At 39.5% G+C, this 17372-nt stretch overlaps 1 protein-coding gene across 4 annotated transcripts in view; it reads left to right on the top strand.

Annotated features, from left to right (window-relative positions):
* Positions 1-17372, top strand: part of si:ch211-278j3.3 (E3 ubiquitin-protein ligase RNF19A) — a 47441-nt gene that overhangs the window by 13933 nt on the left and 16136 nt on the right. For all 4 annotated transcript variants that reach the window (XM_048596879.1, XM_048596880.1, XM_048596881.1 and 1 more), the window contains exons 4-6: positions 3516-3721; positions 15101-15245; positions 15925-16087. In XM_048596879.1, the coding sequence (XP_048452836.1) occupies positions 3516-3721; positions 15101-15245; positions 15925-16087 (514 nt within the window). The remainder of the gene's footprint in view (positions 1-3515; positions 3722-15100; positions 15246-15924; positions 16088-17372) is intronic.

Genomic DNA, 17372 nt, shown 5'->3' with positions numbered 1-17372 from the left:
ATTTGATTTATTTGCAGCACGTATGTTTTATTTTCTCCACCTAATTACCGTATAAATGAGGGAGGTGGAATTGATGATGCAAGAGTAAGCTACTTTTGTGAATGATATTTATCACCAGCTATATGCTGAGTTATTGTGTGTTCATTCATGGCATGTGGACATTGTTGACTAGACCACCATTTATTGCCCATTCCTAATTGGTCAGAGGGCAGTTAAGAGTCACCCACTTTGTTGGTCTGGAGTTACATGTAGGCTGGACCAGGTAATTACATTAGTGAACCAGATAGGTATTTCCAACAACCGATAAAGGTTCCATGGTCATCATTAGATTCTTAATTCCAGATGTTTGTATTCTATATGCCATAGTGGGATTCAACCCCAGGTCCGCAGAACATTATCCAGTCTCTGGATTAAGATTTTAGCAATAGTACCACTAGAACATCACCTTCCAAGGTTATCATTGCTAATAATATAGAAAATACATATGCAAGCTAAAAAAAAAACACAAGAAACATGTACAGGAGTTGGCTCCTCAAATTGCTGTACAATTCGGTTAACTCATGGCTGATTTTCAACCTCACTCCAGTTTCTCACCTGATCCTTGCATCCCTGGATTCCCTTTAATATCAAAAAAGCTTTTTTCCTTAGTCTTGGATCTGCTCATCAACTAAGTATCTCCCACTTCTCTGAGGTGAAGATTTCCAAAGATTGCTGTTTGAGTGAAAAAAATCTCATCATCTCCACCCTAAGGGCCCAGCCAACCCCTTCTCCCTAATACTAGAGAGTTCAGTTTAATCTATAGTATGTCCAGTTTATTTTCACATTAAGTTCATGTTTGACATCTCTCTGAAGATGCAATACGTTAACTCCCGTCAGAGTCAGCCTGTGACTCGGGCTTAAGCCAGACATTCTCCCTCAAGCCAGCTTCTACTGGCATTGGATAGCTAGAAGAAAGCAACTTTTGATAATGTATGCTGTAGGTGAAATGAGTAGAACTGTGACAAGTGTACCTGGGGCTTCAGGCTGTCATGAAGAGGACAAATAGCAAAGAAGAAAAATCATTGAGTCTCACCATAGGGGATCATAATGCAGTTTTTTTTTCTCCACACCCCTCAATTTTGGACTGATTTGTTTGATTGATCTTATTGTCACGTGTGCCGAAATACAGTGAAAAGCTTTGCTTACCAGCAGTATAGGCAGATCACAGCAAGCAAAGGATGTAAAGATCAGAAAGACTTTAGAGGCATACAGGTTACATTATCTGAGGTTTGAGTCCATTCAGCAGTCTGATGACGGCCATAAGGAAGCTGTTCCTGAACCTGCGTGCGCGTGTTAAGGCTTCTGTATCTCCTGCCTGACGGAAGAGGTTGTAGGAGGTCATTACCAGAGTGCAATGTGTCTTTGATTGTGTTGGCTACCTTTCCATGGCAGCGAGCCATATAAAGAATCCATGGCTGGAAGGTTGGCTTCCATGATGGTCTGGGCTGTGCGCACAACTTTCTGTAGTTTCACTGTCTTGGGCAGAGCTGTTGCCATACCAGGCCATTATGCACCCGACCAGTGTGCTTTCAAAGGTGCATCTGTAGAAGTTGGTGAGGGACCTTATGGACATGCCAAATTTCCTGAGCCACCTGTGGAAGAAGAGGTGTTGTGCCTTCTTGAATGTCGCATCTACGTGGGAAGCACAGGACAGGCCATCGGTTATCGTCACTCCAAGGAACATGATGCTCTTCACCCTCTCGACCTCAGTTCCGTTGATGTAGATGGGGGCATGTTCGCCTCCTTTCTGAAGTCGATGATCAGTTCTTTAGTTTTGCCCCATAATGTATGTCCACATAATATCAGTACCATTGAGCTGACCATTTCGAGCAGTGTGGAGAAAATGGTTTTGAGGGAAAGGATAGCCATGATCTAGCTGAATGGTAGAATGGGTTTGATAGGCTACATATGACATTTGAATGTACTCCCTTCACTTTTCTTTATAGCATTTAATAAAGCCTGGCACAGCTTATACATGAGCATAGAGTCATGCTACAATTTTCCTTGGTCATATTTTAAAAGTCTAGGCCTTATGTAAAATGTTCCAATGTATTTACACCTTAAGAGAATTTGCAAGGGGTTTTTGCAAACCTTTTTATTGAAACAGAATATTTTATAATTGGCAATGTGGACCTCCTTGCTTCTGCTATATTCATGAACTTAAATTTGGTGTGATTCTCTTTGGAGCTTGGCTCAAAGATTGTTTGCTGTCAGAAGTGAATTGTTCATCTATAGTATTCTCCATTTATTAAAATGCTGAGAGTCTGATTTATTTAACTTGTTTGAATACTGAGCTTTTGAATAATTTTGTGTTTTTATCTTCAAATGATGTCAAATGTATCATTTTGGCATAATTTGGGTGGTCAGCATGATGGTGATTCAGCTGGTATTTCTACATTTATTGTAATATGTAGTAGACTGCTAAATACTGGGTCTGTCAAGGAAATTGGCAATTTAAATTGGACATAACTGTTTAATGTGCCGAGTCGTCCAGCATTCAGTGATAGCTGTTTAATATTTTTGAAACCTGGCAAAGTGTGGTACAGATACCTGGACCATCTGTTACAGATTTAATCTTACTGCTGGGAATTGGTATTTGTGATACTGGCTAAATATGCCCAATTTTACCTTATTTCTAGGGAAAGGCTCTGAATCATGGTTGTGGAGGTGGGAAAGTTATTGATGGAACTGACTTTTTCCAATTTTCCATTCTATGGTAAAAAGACTTTTGGAGGAAGTATGTTTTGGACAGAACTTTAACAATAGAATAAAGACAGCACGGAATGATACCATTTGGTCCGTTGAACTAATAATTTTTTTTTATCGAGCAATCTAGTTGTTCCATTCCCTTGCTCTATCCCAGCAGCCCTGCAATTTTTTTTTTTGCCCAAATACCCATCTGCTTCTGTTATTGTTCGTAGCATGTTCCAGAATGCATAACATTCAAGTTTTATTGGTAACTGTTAGCAAACTTGACTTTTTGGAAGTAAAGATCCATTGGACTTTTTTTTAATGTGTGTAGAATTTGAATGTAGCAATTGTGATTGCCTGCATTCTGTTCAGGCCAGTTCAATGTATTGAGATGCAGTAAACTCTCTGATAGTGACGTATGTTGCAAAACTAATTTTTTTTTTCTAAGAAATGTCTTGAGTTAACAATTAATATCTGACAGTATTTTACAGGAACTTCCTGTTCAGGCACCTTTTAAAGCTCCATTCCAGCAATACTGGCTTCTAAGTAATTAAGTGTACAAGAATTAAATGTTTCAGACCTAGTTTTGTGGGTGGGACTGACTCTTTGCATAACTACACCTTGATTGAGATGCTGCAGTTTACTAATTTGTGTAATGCTTCTGTTTTTTATATATTAAAATGTCGAATGATAACATGTTACAGGTGTCTTATTACTGCTGCGTGAGTATTGTGGTCTCTTAAAATACTGTTGATGTTTTGTGAACTTGGAATCTGTCTTTACAGTTATGGAGTAATCGCCAGTGGCTGTGCAACTTGCCCAAAGCTGACATGTGAGCGGTCAGGGTGTGCGACAGAATTCTGTTACCACTGCAAACAACTTTGGCACCCAGATCAAACTTGCAGTGAGGCTCGAAAGCAGAGAGATGTGTTTGTTGCTGGAATAGAAAAACACTCTACCTCTCTTATTCACAGTGAAGAATCAGATAATGGTAAATATTACTTCTCTTGGAAAGCAAGAATTCCACCCAAGATATTTTCTTTACAACTTGATATATGAAATGTCTTTCAATACATTGCCCAAAAGGGTTCTAAACAAATAGACTACAAATGACCAAAGTCACTACTGTAGTTCATCAGCAAGGTTAAATATTAACAAACTTCTCCATACTTGTGTAAACATTGTTCAGTTGAGACATTCAAGAGGGCATTGGATGATTGTTCTGGATAAAAATAATGTGCAAGGGCATGGGGAAAAAGTAGGAGATTAATACTACGTAATAATGCATATTTAACGAGCTGGTGTAGGCACGATGGGCTCCTTCTGCGTTGTAACACTTCTAAGATTGTGCCTGTGATTTGCTCAAACAGTGTAGCAAGCTACTGAATTGTAGAAGTCAACAACAAATGAAACTTTGAGCCAGTTTAATGCAATTGTGTAAGTATTCATTTGGAGACATCTAGATTACTATTACTTGAAGTCATTGATTTTTGAAGTCAGGAACTGTCAAGGAGTTTGGAACTACAGTTGATATTTTCACTGGTCAAGTTAATAGATCTGTTTTTCTGAGATTTATACAGCAAACACCGATATTCCTCTCTGCTCATTGTATCCTTCAATTTCTGTTTCAGTCTGGAACAGTGAAGTCAGGCAATTTTTGCCAAAGTTAAACCCAACAAGAAATAAAGGTTTTTTGCTCGTAATTTTTTTTTCTCCCTTACCCTGTTTATCTTCACCTTGCTGTAAAAGAGTACAAAACGAAATTATTAGAAATTCCAAACAAATAACTAAATTCTACTTGTGAAATCGGCTGATAATCTAACAGGACAGAAAGTTTGATTCTCATTTATAAATTAGGGGCTAGAAAAGATTTTGCCTCTGCCTTTCTAGTTGATCTCTAGGTCATCTTTGAACTATATCTCTTCTTCACCTCTTTTTTCCTACTTTTTTCTCATCAACCTGTTCAGAGGTGTTTTTACACCCCTTTAGATCTAGTGGGATTTGAGCCTGGGCCTGTTAATCCAGGGATAGGAACAGTGCCACTGCACCACAAGAGGGCCCTATCACCTCTTTTTCTCCCCTCCTCTTGGCTGTTAAATCTAATGTATTTTTCTTTCTGCACAGTGATGCTATTAGACATATCTGGACATTTTCTTTTACAAATCATATGTGTTACTAATTAAAAGAAAAAAGTTGTTGATCATTACCCACCAGAGAGTGTGCAATAATAACAAGTGCTGGAGAAAGAGGGTAGAGGAGGGAACCAAATTACAAAATCTAATGACAATAGATGTATGGCCAATTAAAGGAAATCTCTCCAGTTGGTTCACAAATTACAATCTATCTGATGATTTGGTTGCTGGAAGTAGATTCAGTTGTCACAGCACTGTGATCGAAGACATCTGTGATTCCAATGGTATCTCAAGTGCCCATCTTGAGCCCATTGTGTAGCTTTTTGCAGCCCTGAATTATTTTAATGTTGTTGATCTAAATAATTCTAGTTGCAGTTTGAACTCTTACCTTCAAAGAAACATGTTTTTCGTGTTTCCAGACTCAGAATGAACCTTCACTTTGAAGGAGGAGTTTCAAGAAAAAGTTAAAGTTCATGTGGCTAAACTGATCAAAGGGAGGGAGCAAAAGTGGCTATAGAGGACTGAGTTAGATGATCCACCATGATTGTATTAAAGGCAGAACATGCTTGAAGGACCAAATGGCCCACTCCTCTTTTCTATGTGAAGTCTGCCAGCAGTGCATGCATGCTTTGTTTCAACTGGTTCATCAAATATTATTTCGACTTGTGGCAGCATTGTTCCATTATGATTAAAACTATTGCATTTGTCTCAGCCATGCTGACAAAAATAGTCCCAGAGGAAAGCTTGAGTTGCAATTAAGGGCAGAATAAATATAGTTCAAAAAAATTGTCATCTGAATCTCTGTTTGGTCTCTCCAGTGTGGAGAGTGAGTTTGAATCATCTGGAGAAAATACTAGGTTGTCAAAAATCCATGAATTGATCCATCACATGGAAGGAATGGGTGACCAATGTGTAAAACATGTTTGGGGATGTTGACCATGTTATAACTTGTTCTCATGTATCATTAAAACCTATCAAGGAAGAGTGTAAGTAGCGAAGAGATGAGACCGGAGAAGTTGGCTGAAGTGTTATTTAGTCAAGAAAATGCCACTTTATACTTTCGTGCGAAAAGAAGCAAAGCTGTGGGAAACTATGAGACAAAATAAAAAGAGCAAAATTAACAAGATTTTGAGATTTTTTTAGATTTAAATTTTGTTGTCACGTGTACAAAAATGCAGTGAAAAGTATTTTTTTGTGTGTTATACTCAAAGTGTCACCACACTTTGGCACCTGGAGATAGTGGCCAGGATTTAGTGCTAGCAACATTCCCACTAGGTTTTAAGACCTAGTTCATTTCTTCAGTGGGATTTAGGTACTCACAGGCACTTAACTGACCAGAATAGGATCTCCTACTTAAATGGAGACACCAGTGGGGCAGAATTCCCTATGCACTATGAACCAGCCCCAAGGTTACTCCTGGATTAATGGACACAGTTGAATGGGGGAGGATGGAGCATCATGTTATGAGGAAGGGGAGGGCAGGATGGTGGAAGTAAGAGCATAGGGCTGGTTTTCAGCGGCCTTCACTCCTGCACTACACTCTTCCCAGAGCTGTTCCCCACAGTCAGAACTGAGTGCCTCTTAATGAGTGAAAGCCCTATGAGATCTTGAGCAAAGCCAATACTGTATGTAGATGGCCTTCGGGTGGTACAGGAGAGATAAGTATGTTCCATTAAATCCCCAAGGTGCCAATTAAATTTGGTTAAGGTCAGAATATTGCTCTCAAGGAGTTAGTGAACCTAATTGATATCCCATAGCTACAAAATGTGATTCCAGTGTTAGGCCTTTCCTACCTCAGCTTAATTGTGACTAGTTTTCTCAACACCAGCAATATGATGTGGGCATTCCTGCTATAATGCCTGCTCCGTTAAATTCTCCCTGAAAGTGCTTCTGTTGACCCCATAAAACAATAATTAGTGAATAAATTGAAATGTAATTGTGTTGTGTTTTGTGCACTGGAACAATGTAAATGAAGCTAAAAATAGAATGCAGGAAATTGCTCTACATGTGGATTTCAGAATTCCAGACGAAAATGTTGTTCCTCCAGTTCCCTCCCTCCCTCCCTCTTTCCCAGGATGAAGAATCAACTGCTTGTCAACTAGGCTTCTGGGAAGTGACCTAACCTCTTGAGCCAATTAAAAATCAGACTTTTTTTATTTACAACTTCTTTAGATATCCATTTAATTCTTTTACATATCTGTGTTGCTAGTTATACAATAGCATGTTTCTTAGTACTGATCTTACACTCTAGTTTGTTAGAATGCCCTAAACATATATTGGCAGGGTCCCATGTGATCTTAAGATCTGTGCCACAGAGCTATTAAGCAGAAAATCTATGTTTTTAAAGTTATTGACATTCTCTCTTATTTATCTTTTTCCATTGATTCATACATTTTAGTAGTTTTTCCACAAGCCCTCATTATTGTTATCTCTAATTAATTGATATTGCAATCATCCATTAAACGTCAAAAATGGCGATCTTTAGTAAACAGCTACTCAAGTATTCACTTACTTGGCCCTTAGTAACCTGATCTTTATCTCAACTCTGCTTTGATTTTGTTTTAATATGGTCGCCTTGATGGTTGAATGCTGCACTGCCTGTTTACCTAGAATTTTTTTTTAGTTTGGTGGGAGAGAACTATCTATTCCTGCGAAGCAAGTTGATGTGTACTAGTGTTTGCTGAAATCTGTGATCATTTAAAAATATTATGATTTCTGGAACATGAAGTAAGCAGAGGAATTCCTATGCATGTCGAATATGTTTCTTGCATTTTTTTTTTCAATTAAGTATTGTTGGTATCCAGTGCATGTCACAGCAGAGCATTTTAATAGAATGCTGTTGGCCTGGCAGAGTTTAGTTCAACTCATGAAGTAGCAAGAATGCCTTCTTACCAATGCTGCCCTTAGGAATTCAATATCACAGAACTTTTGTTTGCATTTTGTTCCTAAGGAAATAGAGACTTTGGATAGGAAATCTTTTAAATAAAGACTGATAAGGGATGAAGCATGAACACTAAAAGGAAATGCAATTAAGTGGGAACTTTGAAATTGAATCAACAGAAAGTACAGGAGAAGTAAATATAAGGAACTTAAAGCATCATAACTTATTGCTTTCAAAATCGTCTAATTTTGGTTCTTCTGTACATTGTCTTAAATCTGAGCTCTCTGGTGCAATGTTTCGATGTATTTCATCTGTAGAAACGTTTCAGTATTTTGAACAGATCAATCACATCTCCCTTAACCACCCTTAGTTTAATGAAAGGAGTCTTAGCCTATTTAGCCTATCCACATAAATTGAAGTCCTGCATCTCTGATATCGTTCCAGTAAATCTCCATCTCTTTCTGTTTTATGCACTTGGAATATTTTACCATAGGTACAAGCAAGATTGATCTGCTTCCCTTTTGCGAATGTAATTTCTTCTCTGGGAAAGTAGCTATGGCTGTGGGAGATTGCATTAAAAGTTTGTAGACAAATCAATTTGCAAAATTGATCATAACTATTCATGACCTGGATCTTGATTTTATGAACCTGCAGTTCCAAAGTGAATGCAGGAGCTCTGCCAGGGATGCCTGTCTGTTATCATGGAAAGAGCTGGGGTGGGGGAATGAAACTATTGAATCCACGGAGTTTTTAAGAAGAGTGCCTTTTTTTTTTGCTGGATTTTTCAAGACAACAGTCAGACCTCCAATATCAATGAGTTAGGCCATCCTCGCGAGTTTTTTTTTAAAAACTGAGGAATTAAAGAGACCACACAGCAGTTGGATCATGAGATGTAGGCTATTCAGACCTCAAGTCTGCTTGGCCATATAATGAGATCATGACTGATATGATAATCCTCAACTCCATTTTCCTGCCTTTTTGTTATAGTCCATGATTCCCTTACTGAATAAAAATCTGTTTATTCCAGCTCAAATTACAACCTTAATGACTCAGCCTATGGTAAAATTTCCACAGATTCACTAACCTTTGACAGAAGAAATTCCTTCTCATTTTAAATGAATGACCCATTACTCTGAGATTATGCCTTCTGATCCGAGACACACCCACAAAGGGAAACAATCTCTCCACATCTACTCTGTCAAGTCCCCAAAGAATCTTAGACATTTCAATAACGTCGCCGCTCATGCTTCTAAACTCCAAAGAGTTTAGGCTCAACCTACCCAACCTGTCCTCATAAAACAGTTCCTCCATATTTGAGATCAATCTAGTGAATCTTCTCTGTATCTCTCCAATGCCAGAATATCTTTGCTTACGTAAGGAGCCCAAAACTGTTCACAGTATTCTAGGTGTGATGTAACTAGTGCCTGGTATAGCTTCAGCAAGAGTTCTCTATTTTTATGCTCCATTCTCTTTGAAATAAACACCAACATTCCATTTCTCTTCTCTATTACCTCTGAAAATTATCTGCTAGCTTTTTGAGATTTATGCCTAATGACTCCCAAATTCATTTAGTGTAGCTTTCTGCAGTTCTGTCCAATGTTTAGTTAAATGTTCAGCTCCTCTATCATTCCTACTAAAGTGCAGAATCTCACATTTTCCCATTTGTATTCTTTCTGCCAAGTTTTTGCCCTTTCACTTAATCTGTCCATATCTCTTTGCAGAATCTTTGTGTCATTCTCACCACTTGCCTTCCCAATATTTTTGTCATCTGTAAACTTGACTATCGTACATAAACTTCCCTGATCTAAGTCATTTATGTATATTGTAAATAATTGTGGGCCCAGAACCGATCCCTGTGGCACTCCACTAGTTAAAGATTGCCATCCTGAAAATGTCCTCGCTTTCTCAACTCTGTCTTTAATGAGTTAGCCGGTCTCTACCGATGCTAATATGCCACCTCCAATACTATGAGCCCTTATCATATTAATTAGCTTAACGTGCAGTATCATATGAAGTGAATTGACTTGGCTGAAGACTTATACCTATGATGCGTAGGACCCTTCAGATTGAGACGGATCACCCATTTAGCAGTTCTTGCTGACTATGGTTATGAGTCCTTCAGCCTTGTCTTTAGTACTGGTATGCTGGGCTCCCCGATCATTGAAGGTTGGTGATATTTGGGGACCCACCTCCAGTGAATTGATTAATTACTTACCATCATTCATGATTGGATGTGGCAAGACTGCAGAGCTTGGATTGAATCTGTTGGTTATGGGATTATTTAGCTCTGTCGACTGCAAGCTACTTTCGTTGTTTAGCATACACGTAGTCCCACATTATAGTTGTACCAGATTGTCACCTAATTTTAGGTATAGCTAGTGCTGTTCTCTGCATTCCATCCTGCATTCTTCATTGAACCAGTTTTCATCCCTTGATTTGATGGTATTGGTAGAGTAAAATATATGCCAGGCCATGAGGTGGCAGATTGTGTTTGAGTATAATTGTGCTACTGCTTATGGCCCACATCACTTTGATGGATGCCCACTGTTGAATTGCTAGTCAGCATGGCGATGGTGCCACGCAAGACAATAGAGGGTATTCTCCATGTAACTTCGTCTTCACAAGAACTATGAGATGGTCACCCTTGTCAACTCTGCCTTGTACCTGCAGCAGACTAGTGAGGATGAAGTCAAGTATGTTTTTCCCCCTTATTAGGTCACTCAACTGCCACAGGCCCAGCCTAGTAGCTATGTCCTTTTGGACTTGACCAGCTCAGTCAGTAGTGGTGCTGCAAAGCCATTCTTGGTGGTGGACATTTGAAGTCACTCACCAAGAGTACATTCTGTGCCCTTACTCTGTCAGTGCTGAAACCAACTAAGGTTCTACATGGAGGAGCATTGATTCATCGCCAGGGGGTGAGTGGTATGCGTTCATAAGCAGGAAGTTCCCTTGTCAGTGTTTGACATGATGCCATAAGACTTCATGGTGTCAGAGGGGATGTACCAGACTCGCAATTCCCTCCAGATTGTATTCCACAGGGCCATTACATCTGCTGGGTCTGTCTTGTCAGTGGGAGAGAACATGTCCATGTATGACTCCATGAGTATGACTGTGTCAGGCCGTTACTGGACAAGCCTGTGAGACAACTGTCCCAATTTTGGTACTAGCCCCAGATGCCAAGCGTTAGTAAAGACAGCTTTGCAGGGTTGACAGGGTTGTGTTTACAGTTGTCATTTCTGTTCCACTGTGCCAGGGGGTCCATCCAGTTCAATTTTATCTTCCCTTTCTATTCTTTCTTCATTGCCTTCCTCTTCTATTTTGGAATTTTACAACTTGTTAATAGGCAATGTTCCTGATCCATGTCCAGTTTTGGCGGAGAGAATTGAATGGCACAGGAAAAGAGTGAATTATGACAGTGACATTCACCAGAACATTTATATGGTATTCCCACCTCCATAATGAGCTGCTTTTATCATATTAAAACATGAAATAGACTGCAGAGTTACAGTAGCAGAATCAGACACATTCAGCATGGATTTATGAAAGGAAAACCATGCTTGACAAATCTACTGGAATTCTTCGAGGATAACAAGTAGAGATGATAAGGAGAGCAGTGGATGTGGTTTATTTGGATTTTTAGAAGGCTTTTAATGTAGTCTCACGTAAGAGATTAGTGCGTAAAATTAAAGTACATAGGATTGGGTGCAGTGTATTGAGATTGATAGAAAACTAGTTGGCAGTTAGGAAACAGTAGGAATAAATGGGTCGTTTTCTTAATAGCAGGCAATGACAAGTGGGGTACCACAGGAATCGGTGCTAGGACCCCAGCTATACACAAAATGTATTCATGATTTAGATTGTTATGACAGGGGGCAGCAAGCCAAACCAAATCAGTCTCTGTGTCCCTGTTAAATTAAAACATTCAATGATTCTCAAAATTGTTGCAATAATTCCTAATCAGACTTTAAGAATAACAAATATTAAACCCCAGGTTTATGGTTCAAACAAAACTTAACAATTTATTATTAATACTGTAACTTAGCAAAGCAAAACTAAACAACAAGGCATTCCAATGAATGTCTATGATTTAAACCCAATCTTCTTTGAACACAGCCCCATTTTCTCATAGACAGAGTTAAGGGATAAATCAAAAGAAAAATAAGAGATGTAACTGGCCAGTTCACTTAAGCAGTTTCAGTGATGCTCAGTATCACAGGCACATGGGATTGTATCTTGCTTGATTTGAGGACACCGGTCAATGCAAACAGCTTCTGGTAGGCACTGAGGAATATCACTACTTCTAACTGGGATACCATTCTCCAAACTTGCAATGAGTTGATAACTGGAGGGCAACCAAAACTACTTCCAGGAGTTTTCACACCCAAAGCCTGTCTGTCTGAAAACATAGTTCATAGCTAATTCAGTCTATGGTTTCTCTTTTTTATTTTGTTTTCACAATCTCTTTGTTTGTCAGGCCGACACTAGCCTCCCATTGATAGTCCGTTTTAACATGAAGCAGTCATGGGTCCTTGAGCATAATGCATCTCAGATGCTGAAATATCTGCTAAGTTCTGAAAATGATCCCTAACCTGCAATTAACTCTCCAGGCCAGTACCCATAAACAAATATCAGTTTGTTTCTTTTTCTTAAGATAAGCTGTTACTCAAAGTTCAACTCTCAATTTCAGCTTACAGTTCCAAACCAAAAATGAGAAAACTAAAGAAAACTGAGTTCCAACAAGACGGGGTAACCATAACATCTCCAAATTTGCAGATGACACAAAGCTTGGGTGGGAGTGTGAACTGTGAGGAGGATAGAGAGATGCTTCGGTGTGATTTTGACAAGTTGAATGAGTGGACAAATGCAAGACACATGCAGTATAGCGTGAATAAATGAAGTTGCCCATTTCAGGAGTACAAACAGGCAGATTATTATCTGGCTATTAATTGCAAAAAGGGAATGTACAACAAGATGTGGGTGTCCTCGTATACCAGTTCCTGAAGGTAAGATGCAGGTGCAACAGATTTTATTTGCTTGAGTTCAGAAGAATATTGGGCTATCTCATTGGAAACATATAAAATTCTAACAGGACTAGACAGGGTAGATGCAGGAGGGATGTTCTTGATGATGAGGGAGTCCAGAACCATGAATATGGGATAAATGATTTTAGGACTGAAATGAGGAGAAATTTATTCACCTGGAGTAGTGAACCTATGGAATTTTCTACTAGAGAAAACAATGGAGGCCAAAACATTGTTGATTTCAGAAAGAGTTGGATAAAGCACTTGGGGATACAGGGATCAAGGGTTATAGGGGAAAAGAGGAAACAGTCTGTTGAGTTGGATGATCATAATGAATGGCAGAGCAGATGTAGGGCCGAATGACCCATTCCTGCTCCTGTTTTCTGTGTTTCTGAGTCCTTGAACAGAACACATTCTTTATGAATGGAAATTGACATATTTGGTTTCTGCCAAATTTACTTTTGCTTAGATCATGTATAATGATCAAACCCTTTATCATGCTAATTAATTTATTGACGTGTGTAGTTTTTCACCATATTCTTCTTTGACCTTAGAAGATGGAAAATAACCCCTCTCTAGCACATTAAGCACAGGTTAAGAGTAATCATTTACAGGTAAACTAATACAGCAAAGCAGAAAGATTGCACTATACTAGCATAATTTTAAACAAACTTCATTGTTTGTGAGCAAGGTAACAGATTTAAACAAGGATCACATCGTAACTGAAGTTCTTGCAGGTCCTCTCAGTACTTTATGAAAACTATACCAGTAAATATTTTTAATTATTTCTCAATTCCTCTTATCCTATGCACGTGTAGAACTTGGTGAGTAGAAGACTGAAGTAATCAAGAGGATCTCTGGACTATAAGTGTAACTTTTATTCTTAAAGTTCAAACAGAATTTTTGATTGTATCACTGATCTACTTTGATTCATTCAGCAGCAAATAAACAAGTGATGTTTCACTCTGACAATGACACTAATCCTGAATCATACTTTGTAATAATTGACACCTTTATTACACCACTTCCAGTAGAAAGTTTGAGTTCACTAAATGCCAGCGAAGTTGGATCTCTAAGGTTTTGGAGTAGATTTGTAGCTCGGGTTGTGGGTTTTGAGGTTGGTTGGCTAGCCGAGCTGGTTTGTTGTTGCGCAGACGTTTCGTTACCATGCTGGGTAACATCATCAGTGCAGCCTCCGATGAAGCGTCGGTGTGTTTTCTCGCCTGGTTTTTAATAAATAATCACGTAGAACTCGACCCTATATACACTCCACTACGAAGGAAAACCGGAAGTGAGGCAATCCAGCTCAACGGGCTCCAGAGTTTAAAAACCAGGCGGGAAAACACTGCAGCCTCCAATGAAGCGTTGGTGTGTTTTCCTGCCTGGTTTTAAACTCAAGTCCGTTGAGCTGGATTGCCTCACTTCCGGTTTTCCTTCGTAGTGGAGTGTATATGGGGTCGAGTTCTATGTCATTATTTTTTTTAAAACCAGGCTGGAAAACACACCGACGCTTCGTCGGAGGCTGCACTGATGATGTTACCCAGCATGGTGACAATACGTCTGAGGAACAACAAACCAGCTCGTCGAGCCAACCAACCTCAACAGAAATTAGATCTGTCTTGACAAACTATTTGAGTTGACACTTTTTAAATCTTTTATCTTAACCATGAAAGTATCTTTATCTTGTGATTTCCAAACAAAAGACACTTGGTCTTTTTTTTTTGCAAACTATGTCATTCCATCTTGAGCCTGAGAGACAGTGCATGATCAACAGCCTTTATTTTGCCATTAGCTATTTTAAAACCATGTGAAATGGCCCAAAAGGTGTGTGTATGTCAACGTCTCCCCATCTATCTCCCAAGGTTCACTTCCAGAGGTAGTGGCCCTCCATAACTTGAGCCTGTTGCAAATGTCCATGATTTTCTTCTCATTGATGCACACATGAGAACATCCAACTTGACATAGTTAAGGTCAATCAGAAGGTGGACATTTGACTGATTTACCCAACCCCCTTCCATTATTTTTGGTAATTGAGCTGAATATTTGTACAAATTCTGACCACAATATTTTGTCCATAATGCAAATCCAACGGCTGTTCAATTACAAAATCAGTTTTCAGTGACCTTTCCTGTTATGTTTTCCTTTAGTTTTGCAGACTGTAATCTACTTGAAAGAATAGAATGAAGATGTTTTGGCTTAGGGTGGAATTGGAAGGTATTGGGAAAGGAAAAGTAAATCAGCGTAGTTTCATCATGGATGGTTTCGTGCAAGTATGATTTGAGATTTGTTAGTTATAGAATAAGACCCTGTTTCCTCCTCCTTATTCATTTTTGTAGCTGAAGAGATCAAGCCATGTCCACGCTGTGGTGCTTTTATTCTGAAGATGAATGATGGAAGCTGTAATAGGATGACATGTGCTGTGTGTGGTTGCCAGTTCTGCTGGCTGTGCATGAAGGAGATTACAGATCTGCACTACCTCAGGTATGGCAACTTACATTTACAACAATATTTATGACTGCTTTTTTTTCACTTCTATGACCTAAAAATGGGATCTGCCAGAATTCTGTACCTAATACAAGTGTTAGAAATGAACAGAAGGTTTTCTGTAGCCTCGCATAGCACTACCTCTGACTGAAAGATAGGAGAAAAGTTGTATTGTATTTTTGTCTCCCTGCCCCGACACAATTGTCATTCTTGAGTCTGACTTATCCAGTAATAAGACCAGCTGGGATCATAATATACTGGATATGCCTTGCAAAAAAAATCACCATTTGCCTTCCTAATCTCTTGCTGCACCTGCTTGCCAGCGTTTTGCAAAACATACTAGAAGGAATAGAGGAGACATGAGGAAAATGTTGGGTGTCTGGAGTTGTGAAATTTCAGGAGAAAATGGAATTGGATTGGGGAAGCAAGATTATTAGCTGGCATAGACATAATGAGCTAAACAGTCTCTTTCTGTGCAGTAACCTTTCTAAGTACCAACGAGTCTCATGGCCAACTTCAGACGAAAAACATCAAACAGTTGTGGTTATATACAACTTTCCCTTTTTAAAAAGTTTAGTTAACTCTTACTTCCTGCATTCAATGGTTGATATAAGTTGCTTCATTTCAAAGGGAATGTGATTCCACATTACCTTTATTTGAATTTTTTCATTTACAGTCCCTCTGGCTGCACTTTTTGGGGTAAGAAACCGTGGAGCCGGAAGAAGAAGATTCTCTGGCAAGTGGGTATGTTGGTTGGTGCTCCAATTGGAATTACCTTGATTGCGGGCATTGCTGTTCCAGTTATGATGGTTGGGCTTCCCATCTACGTAGGCCGAAAGGTAACAGAACGCACAATGGATCAAGCATTTGGGCCTTCATTAGGCCTCTTTAGAGTTATCAAAATTTATGTAAGATTTTATTGAATTATTTCCTCGTGCTTTGGTGATGCAGCATTGTATTTCACGAAGGACTCTGAACTGTTACTGCAATTAATACTAGAAAATATTAATAGACAGAATTGAATGACTGAAACAAGAGTCTCACCTGTTAGTTGGAGAATGGGGTGGAGAGATCCAATGCAATCTACCAGGTAATTAGGCATGCACTTGGAGATCTTTAGGCCTCCAACTAGATTAAGGCTCAGGTAGAATTGAGAGGCTGACAGGTCTTCAGTGCTGGCAGTATGTCTGGCCGCTGTTGCCACTATTATTATTACTCTGCCTTGCAGGAGGCATTCAACCATGGATCCCTAGTCGGAGGTGAGTGTGGGCAGGATGGGAGTCTTCGGGAGGAATTTGCCAGCTACTGAGAGGTTAGGGGGCGTACTTGGGTAGTGTGAGGGGAGGAGGTAGTGCCTGCAGTTTTGCTAGGAGACTGGCTGTTTGCAGGGTCTTCCCTTTCTCCTGATGCCAGATCTGGGCAGAGAGTGCCATTGAATGATTCCGCCCACGCCTGCAAAAAAAAGTGCTGTTATGTGACTTGAATGTAACTAGCTTGTTTGCATTGAGGTTTCTCTGTCTCATTGAAGTACAGTTATTCATGTGAAGACATTGGCATTGTCCAATCAACTCCCCATCAGTCTACTCTTGATCATTATTGCAGTGCTATCAAGCTTAGTAATAAACTGCTAATTTCCCATTTTGGGTTCTGCCAGGTCCATTCAGCTCCTGGCTTCTTTACAGCCTTAGTTCAAACATGGACAAAAGAGCCAAGTTCCAAAGGTAAAGGGAAAGTAATTGCCCTTGACGCAAAGGCCACATGAGCAAAACTGGAGTAAATGGGAATCAGTGAGGGAAAGCTCTCCACTGGTTGGAAACATCATCATTTTCCTTTGTGCAGGGTGTGAGGGTTGGATGCCAGTCACCTCCGCTCCAGGACATCTCTGCAGGATTTCCTCAGTGTAATGTCCTAGGCCCAACCATCTTCAACTGCTTCAGTAGCAGCAGTGTGTATCTACAGGATTGGTACGGTAGGAGGGCAGAGGAGAGATAGCACTGAACTATAAAGTATATGTGAATTAACCCATTTGTTATCAGCTAAGTGCAGTAGAATTATCTTCTGTGCATTCCCTTTTGTGGCACAGTTGGACTCTTGGCAGTTTGTATCCTGATGTGTTTGCCACTT

Source organism: Rhincodon typus, chromosome 5 (genome assembly GCF_021869965.1).
Source record: "Rhincodon typus isolate 14 chromosome 5, sRhiTyp1.1, whole genome shotgun sequence".
Lineage (NCBI taxonomy): Eukaryota > Metazoa > Chordata > Chondrichthyes > Orectolobiformes > Rhincodontidae > Rhincodon > Rhincodon typus.
Note: the sequence above shows the minus strand (reverse complement) of the source record. Positions and strands in the feature narration are given on the sequence as shown.